Source organism: Lampetra fluviatilis, chromosome 1 (assembly GCF_964198595.1).
Source record: "Lampetra fluviatilis chromosome 1, kcLamFluv1.1, whole genome shotgun sequence".
NCBI lineage: Eukaryota > Metazoa > Chordata > Hyperoartia > Petromyzontiformes > Petromyzontidae > Lampetra > Lampetra fluviatilis.
This window is the reverse complement of record NC_136275.1, coordinates 33,479,387-33,501,881: the sequence shown is the minus strand read 5'-3', so window position 1 is coordinate 33,501,881 and position 22,495 is coordinate 33,479,387. Positions and strand designations below refer to the sequence as shown.

The 22,495-nt window shown below is 43.3% G+C and overlaps 1 protein-coding gene across 3 annotated transcripts; it reads right to left on the bottom strand.

The window, feature by feature from the left end:
• Positions 1-256: 256 nt before the first annotated feature.
• On the bottom strand, positions 257-22,481 carry LOC144934871 (calcium-regulated heat-stable protein 1-like). 3 transcript variants are annotated; one of them, XM_078861128.1, is made up of 4 exons: positions 22,368-22,481; positions 11,344-11,558; positions 10,837-10,959; positions 257-7,088 (listed from the first exon to the last, which is right to left on the bottom strand). In XM_078861128.1, exons 2-4 carry the CDS (start codon positions 11,514-11,516, stop codon positions 6,932-6,934), a joined length of 453 nt encoding a protein of 150 aa, XP_078717254.1. In that variant the 5' UTR covers positions 11,517-11,558; positions 22,368-22,481; the 3' UTR covers positions 257-6,931. The 3 variants fall into 3 exon arrangements, with proteins under 3 accessions (XP_078717254.1, XP_078717248.1, XP_078717262.1); XM_078861122.1 differs by having other exon boundaries at positions 21,923-22,440; XM_078861136.1 differs by having other exon boundaries at positions 11,344-11,525; positions 22,368-22,426.
• Positions 22,482-22,495: the final 14 nt, after the last annotated feature.

Below are 22,495 nucleotides of genomic sequence, written 5' to 3'. Positions count from 1 at the left end.
GTAAAGTCACGTAGAAGGGAAATAATAAAAATAAAACAATAAAATAATTCGGAAAGACAGCGTCCATTCAGACGCTGTCTTTCCGACAGACCTGTTCTTCACCTGAGGACGGCTGCTTGCGTTGTGGCCGAAACGTCGTGAGAAATATTTTATTGTTTTATTTTTATTATTTTATTATTTCCCTTCTACGTGACTTTACCGAAAGAACCAAGAAGATGAATCCCTGCAGTCACGAAAGGTTTAAACCACATTACAGTTTCACCAACGATGACTTTTGACACCTGTTTTAAGAAGACATGCATATATTAATTTTGAGTTTTTAATAATGAATGCACAACACACGTCAGTGATTAATTAAACAATGTGTCATAAAAGCAAATCCAAACCCCTATCCCCGGTCTGTGGCAACAGTTCACTAGTTCCACATGCCCTTTATCGGCCTCACCACTGTCAGGCTGAACAGTATCTGTTTGGCTGTCTCAGTGTCACTAAACAGCGTTACAGCTGGTACACATTTCGTTGATGAAAACAAAAGCTTGCGGAGGCGTGTTGCCTATAACATCGCTCTTTAAAGGCAGACTTATTGGGTCATGCAGATATCACGTGCTGCAAGGCTCCCAAATTCACACAGCTGCCATATCCTGTCTACCCGTGCAGAGGTCAGGCGATAACAGTATAGCAAGTGGGTTCAAAACGTTAGTGTTATCCAAATGTATGCATGGGTTTTCTCCAGTAACCTCCGTTTTCTCCTACATACAAAATCCTCGAAAAGAAATTGACAAAACATGTCAACGCAGGTCCCTGAATGCTTTGTTTATATTGTGACAAGACTGCACAGGAAACAAAATAAAACTAAATTAAATCACGTTTCGGGAGCAACACAAGCATCTGTCATCATGTGTGAATGCTCCAGCAAAATTACTGTAGCGTATGAAGAGAGCTATTTAGCTAATAATAGCTCTCTTTATACGCTACAGTAATTTTTATTTTATTTAGTTTTCACCTACATGACTTTACCGAAAAAAACAAATATGTATACTTGCAGTCACGAAAACTTCAAATCTAGAACTGCACAGGAAATTAACTGGATTAAACTCAACAGATAAAAATGTGCAATTTCAAATGTAGCAGATGATCAGAAAGGAACAATGTTAATTTTAAAACCTAACTGTCAGACGTCAAATGTTAAAACAATTATGTAATATGATTACAGGAATTAAATGTCACCAATACTGTACTTTGGGTTGGTTACTCATACAGGGATTAATTCTGAATCATTCGTTCTCACTTGAAGACCCATGAGAAACTGTGTGAGATGATCACCTGCTGAGTCCGCAGGTGGTTGGGCTACACATCGTGATTTCTCAAAGCCTCCCTGTGCAGGGGAGGGTGAGTTTTTCACACGCTTGTGGGTTTCAAACGGCGCAACTCAAAGCTTCAAAATAAAACTCCATATTTTCCAAGGATATGTCAGCCCTGGTGACGTAGCGAGGCTTTATTTGATTACATGATATTCCAAGATGGTAATTTGTGTTCAAACCTCTCTTCAGGTCAGTGATTATTTCAAAAACCTCAATGCAAGCCAACAAAACTCAAATTACACATTCAATGATTAAAATATTCAGACCCTACGGCATAATAGAAAACCCACATTATTCTGCAGATACAAGAGGGCACAATCAAGCCAGCCATAAACTGTGCCCCTTTAACAGGGGATGGTGAAAAAAGGTGAAATTTGGCAGATGATGTGGACTACACTTCCATTTAAAAAAGTTGCCAAGAACTGTTCAACGGTCAATGTAATTTGGAAGATGCAAATGCTTCACTTGGGCCTCAGATGCACAGCACTAAGCAACTGAACATGCGATAATTATCTGCAATATAGTTAATCTGCTTCGTAGCCCAAACTAGTGAAGAGACATGTGGAAACAAAATGACATGGTTCAATTGATCTGTTTAAAATATATTTTTTTGGCATATGGGGGCCATTTTGGATTTTTTTTGCATCTAAGCGGCATCCATTTTTTATGAGCTCACAAACATATCGATACAAAGATCAATACGACAGAACACTGCCAATGGACATCAAAAAAATTGGAAAACAGGTGGGCATCTTGACAAAATGACCATCTTGGATTAGAAGGCGATCAAATTTGATGCATATATCATTTCATGATTTGTTTTCTGCTTCACTAATCAGGCTGTTGTGAATACACGTGCCCACGTACAATGAACTATGGGAGTTCCCCCTATGACACAGTACTTCTAACTCGTTTTTCAGTTGTGGAGTAGACGTTATTATTGCTCTGGACTAATAGTCAATGAGCCAAGGTCAAATATTTTACTCGTTGGTACCACCTGAAAAGGAAACGAGTATGTTGCACCCGGATCTTTAAATCGCGAATAAAAGTAAATTATTGAACGACCGTATAGTAAGTACGTAATCAGATAAGCCATTTACAGAAACGGTTATCACTAAATATTTGCCATTTAAAACTGTTACCAAATTATGTTCTGGCCCATGGACTATAAGTGGTCTCTGATGCTTTTGACAAAATCTGAAACAGACACCGTGCAGACTGGTGTGACGAGCACAACATCAACCCAGGATATTTAAAGAATCCCGAATGAGAACACTTTTACAGGCACTTTGTCACCTTAGTAAGTCTCGTCAACCCTTTTATTTCAAATGTCATTATACGGCATTGCCCTCCACATCGCTCCCCTCTCCACAAGTAAAGTGCCACTGGTGCCACTTTCCATTAGCACAGGGAAGGCTCAGTGGACGTCGCCTGTAATTATGGGCTCATAATTGCAAAGAATTCACATCCAAAACAGGGTCAACACAGGGTCAAGACTTCTACCACCACCATCTTTCCTTTGGGGTCAGTAAACTGAACACTACCTGTTGAGACTGCACTATTTTGTATAAGCCCAACAATTGGCTGTTGTATTAGACTGCTCCCTGCCATAGTGATATGTATTTAAAAAAATTGGTTCTGGAGCCTCGAGAGATGAGAAACTCTTAGTGTTCATTCGGAGTGTGAGGACACTGACCTCTCATCACCATACCCATGACAAATATTTCAATACAATGCAAATTTTACTTTTTGTTGTCTAATCTGTGGGAAGAAAATAGCAAGTTTAACTTTACAGGAAAATATTCCATTTTATTAATATTGATCACTTTTTCCCCCCATTTTTACACAAAACTCTACCTTTTGTGGTTTTATTTGGTTGTAATCACCCTGTTGACGATTATTCACAGGAAGGCCTCAAATCCAGGTCCAAAGGTCGTAAAAGCAACCACTGTTTTCATACACGCACGTGTTTGTGCAATGGCTTTGTAATGAAGCTGAACTAAACCATCCCAAAAGAATAAGCAACTCATTCAGAATGGACTCAATCCAAATGATCAACTTGGTGCTGTACTGATCAGCTGGGTAGCACAATCATCAAGTTGCAAGATCAAATCCCAGAGGTCAACTCAGCCTTTCTTTCATCACTGCAAGGTCAATTACCTTGATGCCCTCCGTGTGAATTCACCAGTGGTTGTCCAATGGACCAACCTGTCCATGCCATAGGTATATGGAGTTTCCAACACATGCCTATAAACAGATTAAACTGTTTCACACTTGCGTAGGAAACCTTCAATTGCTTTACTTTTGAGGACTGCAATTCCATTTCTGTAAAACCTTGAAAACATATTTAACTCCTGTTTTGACTAATAAAGCACTTGTTATTGCATCCTCCAATTTCTTCCATCTTAAGCATAACATACACGGAGAGAAAACTTGCTACAGACACCATGGTTTTTGGTAGTAGTAGCTGTGGGCAGAGCATTACAGAACTATGGAGGGAATGGAAAAGTCCATGGTCCAACATACTGTATAAAGATTGGTGCCACAACAAAGCATAATATTCAGTTAAAAGCACATTGTATCTAAAGATTATGAAATCCGTGACATTTATTAACTCGTGTTTAGTTGTTTGTAATTACCTTGCGTGTTTTGCGTGCCATTTGTAGAAATCTGAACGCAGAACTCTGGAACAAACCCAAACTCGCCAGTCTAGGCTGCCAATCGCATCCACATCTTTATGTTAATCTTAGTAATGTCTGTTGCGAGAAAGTGGTATAATAAGGAAGGCAAATGCAACATTTTCATGACCACTGACAAGGAGGCTCGGGAGACCAGGAACAGCCGGTTACATCCCTATTAGATTCCAAGATCGGTACCACGACCCACATCCGTGTCCCCATGAGCCACAAGGCAGTGGGCTCAGTCCCTCTCACTGTCCCCTGCCACCTCCTCCTGTCTGCCCTCCACTGCCAGAGAATGGTGCTCAGGAAGTGATCTTAAACATGTAAAACATTTGTTATATTTAATGCATGCTTCAGTTAGGTTAGGCTACCGCAATCTAAAATCTATAATTTCCCTAATCCTACATTTTTTAAAATTCAAAGACCAATGCGGATTTCATAGTAAATGACCTCACCGACATCATTTCCCATTCCTGCATCACAGCAACGTCACGCCTGATTGCTCATTCAAGAGCCTGTTGCTCCAATATGAAACTGAGGTCATGAATCCATCTACCTAGTCCTATTATCAAACCCTCTTCAGTGAACATTTGGTCTAGTAAGACTTCCATAGGAACATGGACCAAGTCAGAATGCCATCTAGGACAGTCAACACCCTTGCCACTGGTCATGAAATGGCAGCAAGTTCTTCCAGGTGGGGTTATGAAACTATTAATCAAGTGCATTACAAAGTTGATCATTTATTGTTTGGCCACAGGCTGTTTCAATTAACTTTAGAACTTACGATGTCTCTTCAACAAGCTCCTCTTGCCACAACCTGTGGCAAGGCCATCGCACATACTCTGCGAGTGGTTCCCTTTATCATTCAATGCACGTTTACGTATTTTTCAACTCTCTGGGTTGGGCAAAATTTTTTTATTACGCACATTTAAATCACGTAATTTTTGTGTGCAGTCATTGGTGGTGAGATGGAACCAACTTCTTTAGTTGGTTCTCTGTGTTTCGGCTTGAGCGGCGTACTGTGTGATATGCCATCTTAAGTTTTACTCCACGTACTGAGAGTTTCTTCAAGAATAGAAGCTCCAAGAAGAGAAGCTCCCAGCATGTACAGCAAATCATTGGACGTCGTGCCAAACACCACATGGTACAAGCCAAAAACACATCAGAGCTATATAGAACAATCACAAAAATCTTCAAAAGGGTTTCACCTTTGGGCAGGTTGGAAACTGGAATTCAAACCCAGGACTTCAGTGATGTTGACCGAGTGCTCCAACACACCCTAAATTTAATCTTTCCGATTTAAAGCTTTCGTGACCGCAGGGATTCATATTTTTGGTTCTTTCGGTAAAGTCACGTAGAAGGGAAATAATAAAGTAATCGTTTGAGATTTATATTAATGTATTTCCCTTATACGTGACTTTACCGAAAGAACCAAGAATATTTAAGCTTTCCCTTAGCCACCTCTGAATACCAGCCTTGATGTAAAACTTCAATGAACGTTATCCTATTCTGCAGAATTCACAGCAGCCATTCATAACAAATTAAACTATTAAAAAGCAAACGCATTCATACATACATGTACATGCAAGTGTGTGTAGTGGTGCATACGTGCATGTCCAACGCTATGCATCCTAATAAACTCAACCATATCCAAAATTGTGATGGCCTCATTATATAATGCACTCAAAAAGGTCAGGTACATTTCCTGATTCTGCAAAAAATCTCTGCTCAATATGGAGGTAATTCTAATAAGCAACTGAGTGAGGCTATGTCTGGGTGATATATGCGCATCTACACTACCAGACATGATCTGTGCTGTTTGCTATTTAATGCCACTTTGCATATGATACATAAAGCATTGCCAGATATTGCCAACACAAGCATGTGTTACGGCATTTGAACTAAGACAATGTCATTCCCCATTATATAGGCATGGTCCCTGACAAGAAAAATGGCCTTATTTTGACTCTCACTAGCTGGTTTATGAGCTCCAGCAATTAAGCATATAATAGAGGCCTGTGCTAAAGGAGCAATACACTTAAACACATGGTGTGTCTGCAATTGTAGTGAAGTTCCTGATTAACTGTATTAAATGTGCACTGTTTGGCAGGAGCCGGCTGAAAGTCTAGGGGAATAGCGGAGGCCAAAGGGTGAAGATGGGTGGATAAGTGTTGCTTCAGCCATAAATGACAGTCGGTGATATATAAGTATTACAGGTGAAATTTCTACAGCTGCAGTTTCTCAGAATTATGATGAAGCTTTGAAGGGCTTCCAGTTTCTGGGACTTGTGTCAGATATTAATGTAATGTTGATAGAATTGGTGGGAGATCAGTAAACTTTAAAAAGATTTTTAAGGAATGTTATATAAATGAACCAATGATAAGAGGGTTTTAATTGGAGTTCAACTGAATTTGGGATATTACATTTTTCAATCAAACAATTGCATGGCATTTCTAATGGAAATTTTGAAATGTGTACCAACTCAAAGCAGCCTTTTGATTTATTAGAAATTAAAGATGTGACACTTGTTTAATGTGAATTATACTTTGAACTTAAGATAAAGCAGATTTAAACTAGAAGTCATGGGGATAGAGGCCAGGAATGCTTGAGGAGTGTGTTGAGCTGGCTCAGATTAATAACTCACTCGCATTTATTTTACTCGGGGACCTATGGCTGGCTGCATCAATCAACTCATGAGCCCTAAGTTTCCTATCTAAATCCGTGTAAACTAAGGGAAATGTTACCTCCATGTGTGATGCAACCATCCAACGGACTAGGAGTGAGTGTCCCCACAGTCAAGTGTGTTTAGTGTGAGCAGAGGCAGGCAAGGCTGGCTGGTGGGTCTGGCTGGTGGTCGAGATGAGGATGGAAGGCCCAGGTGCCCTGGTCCTAGATGGGGTGGCCAGACCAGGTCTCGTGCTTGGACCCTGGCGCCAGGTGAATGATGCTGACTTCAACTGCCTGATGCTTCTCCATCTTGGGTGGGATGCAGCATAGCTTGTAGCACACCTCGTCGCCCTCCACCGGCACATACTCGCCCTCCACACTGCGAGGTAACACACAGGGTATGAGAAGACACGGGCGGACGCACAGATACGTGAACACGGGGGGGGGGGGGGGGAGCATGGGCGTGCGCGTGTAGGATATGTGGATCCACTGGTATGTGAAGACGCAGTACAGAAATATGCAAATATATCGGTGCGTGGAGATGCAAGTGTGTGTAATTGGGGACGCATGGATACACGTACACAGTCACACGAGGGCATGTGCACAGAGCTGGGACCACGCACAAGCATGCAAGCCAAAAACATGAGCAGGGGTAACAAATGCTTCCCAAGAGGTAGGATGAGGGTCACCTGTGAATAACTCAGGTTTCAGTGAGTCACAGTCACTATCCATCACTTTCATATCTTTAAAAATCATACACACACAAAAGACCTCAACGCCCACGCACCCACGCATGCACACAAACGAGCACAGGAAAAGGCATGAGTGCACAATTGAATGTATATACACACGTGAAATACAAAAATGCCTTTGAGATTACACAGTTTATTTTTGTAAAGACTGCAGTGAAAGCTGAGCATGTTGTTGTAGTATGGCATAAGCCCTTCACAACCGGCAGCCTTCGTATCCCTCATGCTGAATGCTGACCATAAATGCTCATTATAGGCTGAGATGAGTTCGAATTTGCCCAGATGAGGCTCGGATACACATGAGGAGTAATGGAACCCAGACCACTGGGATCATAATATCACTACAAAAGCCACTACAAAGATCCCCTGTTTAGCAAGTACTGTTAGCGAGCACCTATTAAGGCCAGCATGGCACACGTTGTGGTTGTGTGGTGAGCAGCATGCTCGGCTGCTTTTGTCTCCCCAGTCATGATGTTGACATACTGCTGTAAGTACTCATCTAAGGCAATTAACCTTGGGGAGGCCCAGAAAAAAAATATATACCACTCTTTTTACTGTTGTTGTATATGAATAAGACTCAAACCTGTATCACCAGAATTGTAGCAAAGCACACAAACCACTACTCCACCACCCCCCACAAACAAAGCTGCACCCACATGCACGTCTTTGTCCTTGGAAAGCAAATGACAGGAGCCCCGAGTGACCTTCATCAGCAAAGGCCACTGATGCGAGACAGCTCACAAGGTGTATGTCACAATGTTACATAATAGCACCCACACACCCACCACCTCCTCTGCCCTTGTAGATGTAGTACCAGCTCAACACAGCTCCCACACTCGCTTAGACATACAGAGACCGATGTCTCCCTTGACATTGGTCTACATGGGCTCTTACCTCGTTATAAAATACTTACACACACATAGCACACACAACAACCGCCATTCGCCACTAAGTGGCGGTGACGGCACACACACACACGTGCACACATGCAGACGTGCATGCATATATACAAAAATAAAGATTCCTTGTATAGCCTCATCAGACTGTTGGGGAAAGTGCTATTTCTCGAGCACCTATGAAGGCTGGAACGGTATGCAAAGGAATGGATGGCCAGCACCACACCCGCCTTTGCCTCCCCAGTGGCGACATTTTTTTAATACACTGCACCAGGCACTCATTTGAGGCTGAGTTGACCTAGGGAAGGAGGCCCAGGACCGTTTCAGAAAATCGTCCCTGGTGTTGGCCGTGAGCGGAAATGGAACTCAGGTCGCTGGGTTTGTACCGCAGTGTGCTACACGCTACACTACCGCTCCCCTCACACGTACACACACAGGCAAACACGTACATGCATTGTAATGACAGGGTGCCACCTGTTGGCCAGGAGGGGTAATCACAGGTATGGGCGCGTTATATAATAACCAACTAGAAGGGGGAGTATCTGGGTTAAAGGTAAAAGGCGGGGTCAGTCGGGAAGCTCCAGGAACCTGCTCGAAGGTTCTAGAAGGAGGCGTGGCCGGAGGCGGGGCCTGGCCACGACGGGAAGTATATAGGGGGGACGTAACCGAAGGTTCGGGGCTGTCGCGGGGTCCCGGGTCCTGGCTGCGTCGCTGCTCGCCGTCATCTCTCTTCGTCGTCCGGCCGCGTGACCGATCCTCTGCACGGCTCCCATCATCGTCATCACTACCTTAGTCAGCAAGCTATGTAGTTAGACGCCGACGATGGGGCTGTGTAGAAAGGTCGGCTGTGTAGCTATGTAGATACGTTTGTTTATATCGCCCAGTATTTATGCCCAAGTGTGAGAAATAAATAGGAAGCCCTCTACACGTTGTGTCTCGGAAGTCGCTCATTACACATGTATGAACACATGTGCAAACGTGTTTGAACATGCTCACAAGTACACTCAGACGTGTACACACTGACACACACTAGCTGACAGAATACATCCTCTATAGTTACAATACAATAAATGCCTCTGATGGTGATGGTGGTGGCACCACACAAAGACAAATATTCCTAATTTAGCCTGCACAGAATGTTGGGGTCAGTGTTGTTCATGAGTACCTACAAATGCCTGCAGGTTGCACTCAGCAGTGGTGCTATTTATGAATTCAGTGCACCATTACACCAGGTAATGAATTCAATTCTGAGAGGTGTTAGTGATGGTTCAAATTGTTACTGTAAATGGTTCTTGTTGTTCAGTAAGGAATTTAAACTAGGTCACTGGGGATCATAGCACTATCACTCACACAGCCACTTGCATGCACACATACATATACACATACATACATATACACATACATACACACAAAACAAAGATCCCACATTTATCCCAACAGACGGTACGGATGCTTACCCACTGCAATTTATTACTGCACCAGGTAATAAATTAAGGCTGAGTCGACCTAGTAAAGGCCCAGAAACGATTTGGATATCACTCACCACTGAAGCTCGTCAAGGCCAGAAATTGTTCATAACACAGTACGCTAACCACTATTGTACACTACTGTCCCCACAAACACACACTCACCCACGCACAAATCCACAAACGTGTTTAGGCACAAGGACAAATTTGAAGTCTTTGGCATCCTACACCAAGGATGTGAATCTTTATCAAATTAATGTCCCTTCCTTACAATGGAGAGCGCCCAGTGAGGTGACTCACACTGTAACCCGGTGACACGAGCACGGAGGTTTTGTAATAAACATTTCCAGCACTGGCTTGTGCAGACAACCGAGCCGCACAGCCTGTCCCAGGCCAGTGACGCGTCGGGTACACTCATGTGAATGAGATTCGTCACTTGGTTGTATTCATTCATGAGATCCCTGGTCAGATTCTTTCAATCTGTGAATCCTGCTGAACACCTACCACAGAGTCACATGGTTGTGGTGGTTGCATTCAGTCAAATCGTTGAGCTCACGCGACTACGTTCAATAACGTGCTTGTGCCAAGTCACCCGGTAAGGTTTTGTGCATGCAACCTCATTTGATGATGCGGATGCATATGGTTACGAGGTTTGGGGAGCGGTAAGGTCGCGATTATCGCGCTGCCGACGAACATGGCTATCCGTGTTCGATTCCCGCTTACAACCAAAACCAGTGACAATTATCTGAACCGGTCCTGGGCCTCCCCCTAGGTCGACTCAGCCTCAAATGAGCACCTTTTTGCGGTGTCTAAACATCGCTACTAGGGAGACAAAGGCAGCTAGGCATGGTGCTGACCACCCACCCCCTTCGTGTGCCGTGTCGGCCTTCATAGGTGCTCGCTAACAGCACTTGCCCCAACAGTCTGTTAAGGCTATACAGGGGGATCTTTGTCTTTGTGTTCGGTTAGTTGGTTGTGCCGAGTTCACGTGGTTGTGTTTCGTGCAGGTGGCTCACTCTGAGATGTGCACATAGATGTCGGCGCCGCCCCCCTCGGGGGTGATGAAGCCGTGACCTTTGGAGCGGCAAAAGAATTTACAGACTCCCCGGTACGATGGGCCGGCTGCCGCCCTCGCCGCTCTGCAAACAACGTGCACATCCACAGAATGAGTGGTGAATCAAAGAGTATAGAACGAGTGGTGCTTTTTGGTCAAAGGCATGTTTTCTGTCAAGAGAAATACCAATTTCTGAGCAAGAGACTGTCAATTTTCTTACAGGTGGTTGAAATAACCTCATGTGTGCGTTAACTAGAAAACTAAGATAATTAATAAATGAGAACCACAAACTAAGACGTGACTAATAGTCCACAGGTTGTCATCGACTATGTTAAAACAATGACTCAAATAAAACAAAATTCTGACTAAATTAACACTGTGCATGTTACACACACCACTAGAACCATCATCACACAACCCTGTCACAGAGGTCACCACTCGCTGTCCATGTGTGTGTATGCACACTCACGCGGAGTACGTGCGAGATCGGCGCGTGGGCAGCGGGCTGGGCAGCAGGAAGTCTCTCTTCGGGGAGAGTGGCGAGATGGAGGAGAGCGAGGTGGGGACGTCTCCAGGCCCCGTGGGGCTGTGCGGGGCACGGCGGGGCGACGAGCCCGTCTCGCTTGCAGAAGGTGCTGACATGGTCTGGGTCTGGTACCACGAGGGGGGGGGGGAAGTCACAGCCTGCAACAGAAGAAACAGCCGGGGAGGAGCAGTGTGTTGAAGTATCGGTCAAACAATCCCGATACGGCGTGAGGCCTATATCCAGCAGCAGAGTTGACAAAGTAGAAACACGGCTGCATGTGTTTACCAGGACAATGTACACTCACATTCTTACTGAACTCAAAGGTGAGTGTCTCTTAATCCCAGAGGGGATGTGTGGCTTACCGCAGGGGAGTGTGCATCTCCTGGTTGTGTACATTCATGGGTTAAGTTGAGAAATAAACTGAGCTATCGGAACAATAGTGGGGTTTTGTTGAACCATGGAAGCAAGTATTAATTGGGCGGCAGGCAGTCCGAGCAAGGGTTTAATTGTGCTTTAACGACTAAGTCGGCATTTGTATTTCAAGCAGGGATTACATTTAGGATTTCATTTTAACATGTCGAATACAATAATATCAAATGCGACAAAATCATACAAAGACAGACAGCTATATTACGGAATGGCATGCAGTACTGCCATTAATTCCATAAATTTTTAACCGACTCATATTTACAAAAGTATTTTCATAAAAAGTGAAAATTTCTGTCAAGTCCACACATTTTTGTGGCATTCAAAATACATTTAAATCCAAAAACAATTACAATTTGTATTTACTTTAGAACAAAAAAAGAGTTCAGTAATATCCCCTCACACCACCTCCCAAGATAAAGTTATTTTCATCTAAAACAATTTAACTTGATCATACCTCGGTATACGACCGCTTTGGAATACGTAGAATTTGGTATACGTCTGTTTTGACGAGAAAAAAATGTCTTGGGATACGACGTCTTGCTTGAGATACGACGCACTTGCTATAACTTGTATAGGTCGGGATGAGTCACCGCGTACCCGCGTAGACCCCGTTCGCGACTTTCAATTTATTTGAATTTATTTCTACATTTATTTTAATTTATGTATGCATTTTAGTAATAAGTAGTGTCTAAATTATTTTATACAACCCCATTAATGTATAATATGCCATATAAGATATAATTTCTTATACTCTAATGGATTATTTCCTTTCCCTTTATTTCTTATGGGAAAAAATCGTTTGGTATACATCATTTTCGGTATAAGTCCTACCTTCTGGAACGAATTAACGACGTATACCGAGGTACCACTGTATTTGTATTAAGTCAAAACTATTTTTCCACATGCTCAATGAGTATGGGTGCAGATTATTACAAGAGTCAGTATCTGGTTAATATATAAAGAAATATATATTAATACATATATAAAGAAATAATGTTACTATGTATCCTATGAGTGGAAGACCTTGGGATTGGTAAACATCATCAGCTAACGCTCAATACAAATCCAATCAATGTTCAAACTGTCCTTTCACACACTATGAATTACAAATTAATCAGCCATAATCAAGCCATTACTGGATAAAGGCTTCCCAAAGCAGTCGTCATCTCTCATGGATCTGCGATGTGGCAGCAGCACACAAGCCAATTTCATTTCTCCATCTGCGCAATGGATGTCAAGGATGCGTTGGGTTCATTGGATGCCAGTCTTTCACGTGACTGAACCACCCGAATGACAAATTACCTTGCATTGTGCAAAATCTATTAAGTACTACTTTAAAAAAAAACAATATCACAGATAGGCATCTGTGTGTTAAATTGCAAATGTCTCCTATTTGGCTGGAAAGAAGTTGCTTATGGTGGATATCATTGTGGCATGTACTAGAGAATATACTTGCTGATGACCGATACCAGTGGGCTCAAGATCAGCATTTGTGGAGGTTGCTATGAAATAATTTTGTAGTGACTGTGATTGTCACCGTGTGGTGCCTGGCTTACGAAGCCACAGCAGATAATGTGTTGGCATTATGTGTAGCCCGCTTACTGGGCATAGTACCAGCCCTAGCGGGGCTTGGATGAGCGCTGGTCAGCGCAGAAGCACCACGTACAGTGTGTGATGCGGGCTCCCGGTGATGAAGCGAGAGGGAGCGTCTGCCATCCAGGGTTACGTTGGGGCATGATACGCTGGTTGACCTGCTGACACGTGACCGGATGATATTGGAGGGGGGCCACCAGTGGACGGGGCCGCTGGGCGGTCACGTGGTCTAAAAGAGCTCTCGGGAGCCTTCAAGAAAGAGCTCGAGAGATCTGGAAGGTGGGCGGGGCAAAGGGCGGAGCCAACCCCAGCCCAGGGGGATATCACAGGAGCCTCGTGAGGAGCTCGAGGTTCTTCGTGTGCTGGTGTGAAGAAGATCCACGTCAGGAAGCAGAAGCCTCTAGCCACGCGGTCCGGGACCCAGCTCGTGGTCCGGGCCGGGATAGCGAACCGTTTCTAGTTCTGCCGTAGCGTGGTTAGATGGGCATTCGATACCCGAGTGTAGATTGTGCAATGTTATGTTGAAGTTGCTAAATAAATAGTGTTGCTCCCAAGACAACGTCTGCGACTCAGTTGGACTCAATTTGTTGGTGCAGGTGACGACAACCATCGTCCAGCAATATTAAGTGAAAGAGCAATGATCTCAACAATGAGCAAAGTCAGGTGAGAAATCACAACAAGTTGACACTATATTGAGGGCAGGTAGAGCATGTGTCAGTCACACCAGTCTGTTCACCAATAACAATTGGATTTTCCTGCAAGAGGAACCTTTGCAACACGTGCTCGCCTGACACAAGCACTATGGTTGTAAATGTCAGCTGTTGTGTGTCTGAGCGTAAAGCTCTTTTTCCAAGGAGACATTGAGAGTGTCGCTTCGTGGCAGGGGCGATAGTGCAATGGGGAGAATGCATGTGGGGTTGGATCACGCGGGTCAAACTCCACACAAACACCAAACATGTCCCACAGCCAGTCACATTGTACAAACACACGCAGAGCACCACGCTGCTGCTTCGTGCACTCCATTCATTTATACGACTTTATTTTTTGTTGTTGTCCGAGCTCTATATATTCGTGAAAGTAAATGTTACATAACTATTTCTAATGCATGTAAAAACTAATTACGGAAAAATAATTTGTCCAAATATATATACATGGAGTGGAGTAGCAGTGGTTCGTGCACTATGTTATGAAACCAGTGACCTGAGTTTGATTCCTGGCCACAGCTAACTTCAATGTGAGAGTGACATCTAAACCAGTCCCATGCACCCATTCCCTTTCACCAACACGCACGAACCAGTGTGGCAAAGTAAGGTCAAACAATACACATGAATGACAGCGAGGGGAGGTGTTCATCCGACAGCAGATTACACTAAGGGTTGTACAAATATACTTCTTTATAAAGAGTCATGGGCACAATCTGACTGGAATCCAGGATGTATTGCAATGATGATGAGTTATGCCTGAACGTATTTGACCTATATTTTAAAAAAAACGTGAATAAAAATGCAAACTGCAACCCGCACTGACCAGCTTGGCTAAGTGAGGTATGGCTGCGGGTCAAACTCACGTGACCGGGTATACAGCGCAGTGCACAAGCCACTGCATCGCAGCTCCACTCAATGAAAAAAGCATGTCTTTGGGAAAACATGATTATCTGCAGATTGCTAGAACAGATAATAGCAGGAACAGGCATTACACCCTTAAATAAGAAGACTGTTAATTTCAAGTTAAGTTTTGTAAAACAAAAATCCTAAGTTTTACTGAAACACATGTCAAGAAACAGCATAACGGCATGACACAGCAAAAGCGTACAGTGACCATTTTGCCTAAACTGTGCTGTTGTTTTCAGCACCATCACATCATCTTCACACTCATGATGTCCGTGACCCCATTTCAATGCACTCCATTCCCCATACACCATCTGACCTAACACTGCAGCAATTTTAAACAGGACTCAACGTGTCAAGTGTTTATCATATGAGAAATAGGTGACATGCTTTAACAAACAGGTAACCTATTTAAAAGTTGTGTTCATCACTCTAATCTTTATGTTAACCCCCACAGATATTTTTTACAGATGAGAAGGATAAACTGTCCCTGCCACATCAATCTGGCATTTCTACTGCAAGCTCAAGGTTTCCAGCACCACCCTCATACTCGTTACATCCTTTTCCACTGGTACATCGAAGCAGAGCCAAAGCTGGGCCCAAATGGTTATGGGTGGTTTTCTACCGGATATTTTCCATGCCATGCCATAACCATGCAATGCTGTGCCAACCTAACAAAACATCTTAATCTAATTTGGAGCCAAGCAGGGCCAGGTCTCATGAAGCGGTAATTGCATGTGACATCAGTTGGTATAACTCAAATACAGGATCACACAGCGTCATCCATACGCGTCTCTACATTACCCAACGCCTGGAGACCCGCAGTGGTCTGGCTTCGCACTACCCTGGCACAGCTCAGGCTTGACAGTGGGAAAAGGGCTACATGGATATCATTATGTAAAATTTAGACGTTAAAATTAGTTTGTGAAATTGTCAATACAAATATATAATCCACTGGCCTAAACTAATGCCATACGAAAGTTTTCCAATGACATGTGTTTATTTAATCAGGACAACCTTGCACTCATTTCAATACCACTAAGGATCATCAGCAAAGTGCACCAGGAATAGTTACTTACAATGTGGGCTCAAAATTGGTTGAACTACAGCAGTGACACTATAACTGTATCAAGTTAAACTCAAAATGTATCCTGGTTCAAACAAACATTTCAGGTGGTGCAGAGCCAGTGGTGGAAATTCCAAATCTTCACAGTGCAGAATGGTTACAAAACGTTACGCATTTTATTTACCCCGATGGGATGATGGTTCAACCTCCAACAATAAGTTTAAGCACACAAAGCAGGGATGAAAGGTTAAAAAAAAGTATATTATACATAAAATAAATAATATACAACCCTTTTGTAAATCCAACGGTAGATGAGGGACTTGCCAAGCCCCGTCGGTCTGGGAGGTTGTTTGGCCATACCTCATGACGCAGGCCAGTGCAGGTTGGTGAACACGGGGTAGGGTGGCTAAGATTGCTTCATATATCACTTGCCACCAAGGTAAGCAATGGTTGGTCAATACATTCATAACAGGTTTACAGTTCTTGAAGACTGTTTGTTTTATTCTTATAACAGGCTGATGAAATATGTTTTAAATGTCTACGATAAATCTACCTATACATTTGCAATTCCACCATCCCATAAAGCCACCATCCCATAAAGCCATCCCATAAAGCTGGTCATGAATATTGTGTAGTACTAAAACAAAGTTCAACATATAGCAGAGCTGTTAAAACTCTCGCCTGTGGGCCAAATCTAACCCGTGAACCCATTTAACCTGCCCAGTGGTGTTACTCAAACTCAATGAAAGTGCTGTACCCCTTCATATTTATTTCTTTGTACTTCTCTTCCATTTCATATCATTTCTGACGACATCTTTCTCCTGTTTATATATCTCTCTCTTTTCTGAACACCTCGCTTGCTGACCTGTATTTATTATATGGTTGTGGCCTCCAGTTCTAAGTATGTGAGGCAAAGCAGTCCTCAATGCAAAAAGTATGAACACCCATTATGTTGGGCGAGGGAGAATGAAGCTGGGTAATACAAACTTTTATTGTCCTTCTTCCAATGACAAATACCAACAATGCAGCTGGATGAACTTAGTTTGGAAAATAAATCTCAAAACATGCTCAGAAAACTGCACATACACACCTGTAATCCATGACTTGGAAGTAGCGTTGATGGAGAATCTAGAATTGGGCAATTATTTTCATGAGTGAATCCACCAACAGGGCAACACACGATGGTCCCTGTAGAGGCCAGTATTATAAATAGGTTTCTGCAGGTTATATTCAGTGTTCTCACTTTCATTGGTGTGGGGTTTATCCATACAGAGCTGCATAAACGTTCAAGAACTCTTACCCCCCAAAAAATTATCGAGACTCTGCAAAGCTTTCCGAGGGAAAGCTTTAAAATATAAAAAACACTGGATTTGAAAATGTTGTTTGAAATGGCAGTCACCCCAGAAAATGTGTTTTTTGTCAACACTAATCACTGAGCCATGCTCTGTGCCATGTACACTTGAGGCATAGAATTGCACAATATGAGCGAATTTATACCGTATAGTGTTCCCAATTCAAATTGGATTTCAAAACGCTGGACATAGCACACAGTGTGCGAGTGTATATGTGGGGAGTGGTCATGTAGTGGTCAGTGCACAACACTACGAACCCGGCGACCAGTTTGATTCCCGCTAACAACCAATAACAGACAAATATTTGAACTGGTTCCGGGCCTCCCAAGGTGGACTCAGCCTTAACGAGTACCTCGTGCAGTGGGTAAACATCAGTACTGGGGATACAAAGACGGCAGGGTGTAGTGCTGGCCACCCACCATCTCGTGTGCCATTGCCAGTGGTTACTAAACAGCACTTGCCCCAAGTCTCTTAAAGGCTATAAGGGGGATCTCTGTATTTGTGAGTGCATGTGGAGAGTGGTAACTCAATGTTCAGCACAAGAGTGGTGGGAAACTAACAATGGTTGGTGTCTTTTGGATAGTCTGGTCCTCGTCATAAGAAGGTGGACTTGTTCAAGACAATGAAGACTGCCACAAAGCACTCAGTTGCACAGATAGCGCCCCCTTTAATCCTTTAAAAAGATGGCTCATTATTAAATTATGTTATCACGAGTACAGTATGTTAATTAAATGGAACAAAATTACCCAGATAAGATCGCATTTCAATACAGATGACCAGCAAATCATAACTGACCATACGATGTCTCAATAAAGAGCTGGACATTCTGTAACAACCAGTTATAGTGTACAGTACTGGTCTTTTCTTGGGTCAGGGTAAATTGAAATAGTTTTTTTTATCTAATGACATTATGAAGTTTAAATTATATTGAGACCCAAGTCTGTTTTGTGCAACGTGTTGACTTAATTCCTTAACGTAACCAAAGCAGAGCAGGCGAGTGTGCTTTTGGAAAACTGAAATGAATAATGAAAAGCAACACACCAATGGGCCTAAATAATACATTATTTAAGAAGTACATATTTCCAGCTATGACAAAGGGGCCATAAACACGGACAGTGATAACGTAAATTAAACATTAGTTGAAACGTGTCATAATTAACGACGAAATGACATCTTCTTGGTTCTTTCGGTAAAGTCGCGTAGAAGGGAAATAATAAAATAATAAAACATAACTAAATAATTCTCACGACGTTTCGGCCACAACGCAAGCAGCCGTCCTCAGGTGAAGAACAGGTCAGCGTCTGTCTTTCCGACAGACCTGTTCTTCACCTGAGGACGGCTGCTTGCGTTGTGGCCGAAACGTCGTGAGAAATATATTATTATGTTTTATTTTTATTATTTCCCTTCTACGTGACTTTACCGAAAGAACCAAGAAGATGAATCCCTGCAGTCACGAAAGCTTCAAGACGAAATGACAGCCAAAGGAGGTGACATTCCCAAGAGGATGTCCACTGGAGAGATGGAGTGATGAAATTCGCTCGGGTGTGGCAGTGAATGGGCAATTGATGGTTTGCTGAATCTCAAGATCCATGAGATACGAGGCTGTCATCCAGCAGTGGTTTTACAAAGGGTTGTAAATAATTAGTATGTATTACTGTCCTACAGTTATGTTGATTTCGTTCGATTGATTTGTTTTAGTTCAGTTCATTTTGCACTCTGTGCCATGACACATTAACGTAACAGTCTGCTGGTTTTAATAAAAGTGTCACATGGACTCGCATTCACTTGTACAGCAGATTGGGTGTACTTTGGCAATGCTCCGCTAAAATTACCACACAAGTTGCGTGGTTTGAACGGTGATACTTGTGGCAAATAACTGCTTAAACTTTGGAACAAGCCGTGTCTGTACTCGAAATAAGTATAGCGCCTCTGGGTATCTAGCATGTGTGTGCATGTGTACGTCGGTGTAATATTTTCACGTGTGTTTATCTTTTTGCCTGCATGTGTCTGTGCGGAGCAATGGAGTATGTCGCTGTGAGCGCACTGAATTTCAGAATGGCAACGTAGCTGTGTTCATCGCCAAAAACAACGATAATCTAAACCTACCCTATCCAACCAGGGCCTAAAAAGGCCAGGGAACATCACACAGCATGTTGACATCAAGACACTTTTACCAAGGGTCTGCGAGGTTTAAACGCTATTCTTAACCTTAAAACGTACGTTTTAAAGAATTATTATTCCTCGTGCGTCTCACAACACGTGCGTTAAATAGGAATTGTACTTTGTAAATGTGCAATGATTCCACGACTTACGCCAGGCTCATGATTTGTTAGATCCTGGTGAATACGTGGAGATCGTTCCCAACAACCACGCGATACAACCCGAAACACATGGAACAAAAAACCTTTACAGATTATAGGTCAAACCTCTGATATGGCAACACTGCCTAATGGCTACGATCAATAAATAACAGCTCTGGTGAAGTGTACATGGATGTCTCAGTAGCAGCGTGCACAGCCCGTGACTGTACGAGGGTTTTCTTTTTGCCATGTGCCATAGCCTATTGAGTTAATCAGGCAGTGTGCATTCATGTGGGCAATCAAGAGAATGCTTTCATCCAGCAGTAAAAGGATCATGGCTGTTGAAGTTGATGATGGCACATTAGTTGATGTGTCCTCTTTGTGTGACTGTGTAATCCCAGAACCTCCCAATAAGCATGGTTGACTACGTACGGCGCGAAATAAGTTCAATACACGGTACATACATTGTTGGTGTATGGTGTGGGTGGGTGCAATGTTACCACAATAACAAGTTGGAAACGGAAACAAGAACCGGACATGTGAGAGCTCAAACTCCACACGACTTTCACACAAACACATGGCACACACATCCATCGCACGAACTCTGTTGTGCACGTGAAGTTGCAAACCAAAACCAATACCAACTAAGCAAACGGTACACAGAGTACACACACAATGGACACTGCTGGATCAAGGTCATTACAGTATACCAAAACCCACACACAAGATCCCACACGCACATGCCATTCTCACATTCGACAACCAATTCGATGTTTTGCTGTACTGTATTTATGAAAGTCGGTGTCTTTAGCACAAGACGCTAACTCATCTCCGTTAGCCGGTGGCGTTTGCAGAAATTCCACATTACTATGGCAGAAGATCAGTAGCCCTCGACAGTCAACCACTGCTGCTGCCTTGCCACACAATGGTACCGATTTTAATCGACCCAGGATATATACTTGTGTAGTACGGTGTATACACATTCTCATACAGATGCGTTTGGCTGATGAACACACGACACACTAAACCTATAAACAAGAGTACAAAACTGAAAAAAACACCAACATAGTTCACGAAGGCAAACCCAGGCGTGATGTAAGGATACCATAACCGTGGCCGCAGTTAAAGAATGTAAGCACTTACAACAATAACGTAATGTTCATACATTTGCATTATTAAACACACCCGGCTGAATGTATTTCGAGTCAAAGTCACACACATGGCAGTATATAATCTGTCGAGGTGCACTTTCAGGTTTACATTCATTCTTAAGATAGTTGTTTACCAACACAACAAACTGCCCCCGTTTAGTAAATCCACTGCTGGAAGCTGGAAGAGGGATATTTGACCATACTTCACCATGCTGGTAAATGTGGGAATACATAAAATGTTTCTGCATTGCCCACCAACTACTACACGTGTTGTTGCGTATGGCGGGCACCCATCAAAGCAGCATGCAGGAAACTATAACTTCTGTAGCTTCCGAGACCATTTCCAGGTGATTAAGATGTCATAGGTGAGTTTATACATTCAATAGAAAACGCAAATCCGCATGCACAATACGCATTTAAAACAATACTCGTTTCTTTGATACACAAAATGTCCTCAATAGGCCCAATACTGTATACACCAACACATAACCATTCGCATGTGGTGTTCAAGTGTACAGAGTACTGTATTTATACATTATAGGTGGTAAGGAATTTTAAATTAGAACACAGTAAATCAAATAGGCCAAGCCACACATTGTGCAATTGGAGACTAAAATAGTGGACCTCGCCCGTGAAATGTCACGAATTTTAGATTCCCTTACCCCAGACATTTCTTACTTTAAACAAGCTTCGGTGTTTGCCACGGTCGATTTACACAATTACACAAACTCAGCCTTAACAACAATGCACACCATCCGCTGTGCTGTGTTTTTACACGCGAAAACGACACAGGAACACGTGTAGAGGACGATGGCCATGCCGTTGTTACATCGGTTCGCGATACAAACACAACACAACGCCAGTATTCAATTGAATTGACCACGACTTATAGAGTTCCCCGAATGTGCCTGCCCATGATGTTTGGGGGTAGCAAGTTCTGTTTAGCGAGCACCCAGGGCAGTGTTGGGCCAGTTACCACACCCGACCGTCTTTGTATCCCTGGCTCCTGACGATGTTCACTCACCTTGAGTTTGGAAGCCCTGCGGGGAAGGGCGTTTTCCCTGCGATTTTGGCGCAAACGATTGCACCTCAGTGTATGTTCGTCTCCCTTTCTTTGTACGTCTATCTTCTCACACTCGTGTATCAATCCCTGCACAATTATCTCCGTGTGTGTGTGTGTTTGTATGTGTCCCTCTGTATACGCCTCTCTCGTGTCTGCCTTTGCCTATCTACGGTGTAGCTCTTGCATGTGTTGGCAAACCACCACCCCACCCCCCTCGGCGATTCCTTTGTACGCCTTCCCTGTCTCCCCGTGCAACGTCTACACCTCTATCTGTGTGTGTGAGTACGTGTGGGTGTACAGCGTGTATCTCGATGTCGTAGTTACTACCAGTGGCCTCCTGTGCAAGAAAACTAAGTTCCAAATATCTCGCAATTGACGCGTGCACGGAAGGAAGAAGGCGACTCACTGCCCCGATGATCCTCCTCCTCCCTGTGCGAGCCTCTCACTCTGTGTGCTCCGCGGACGTGCCGCCCTCCCTCCCTACCCAGCAGACCCCAAGTCCCACGTAGACATCCGCGGAAGTCACCCTCCACT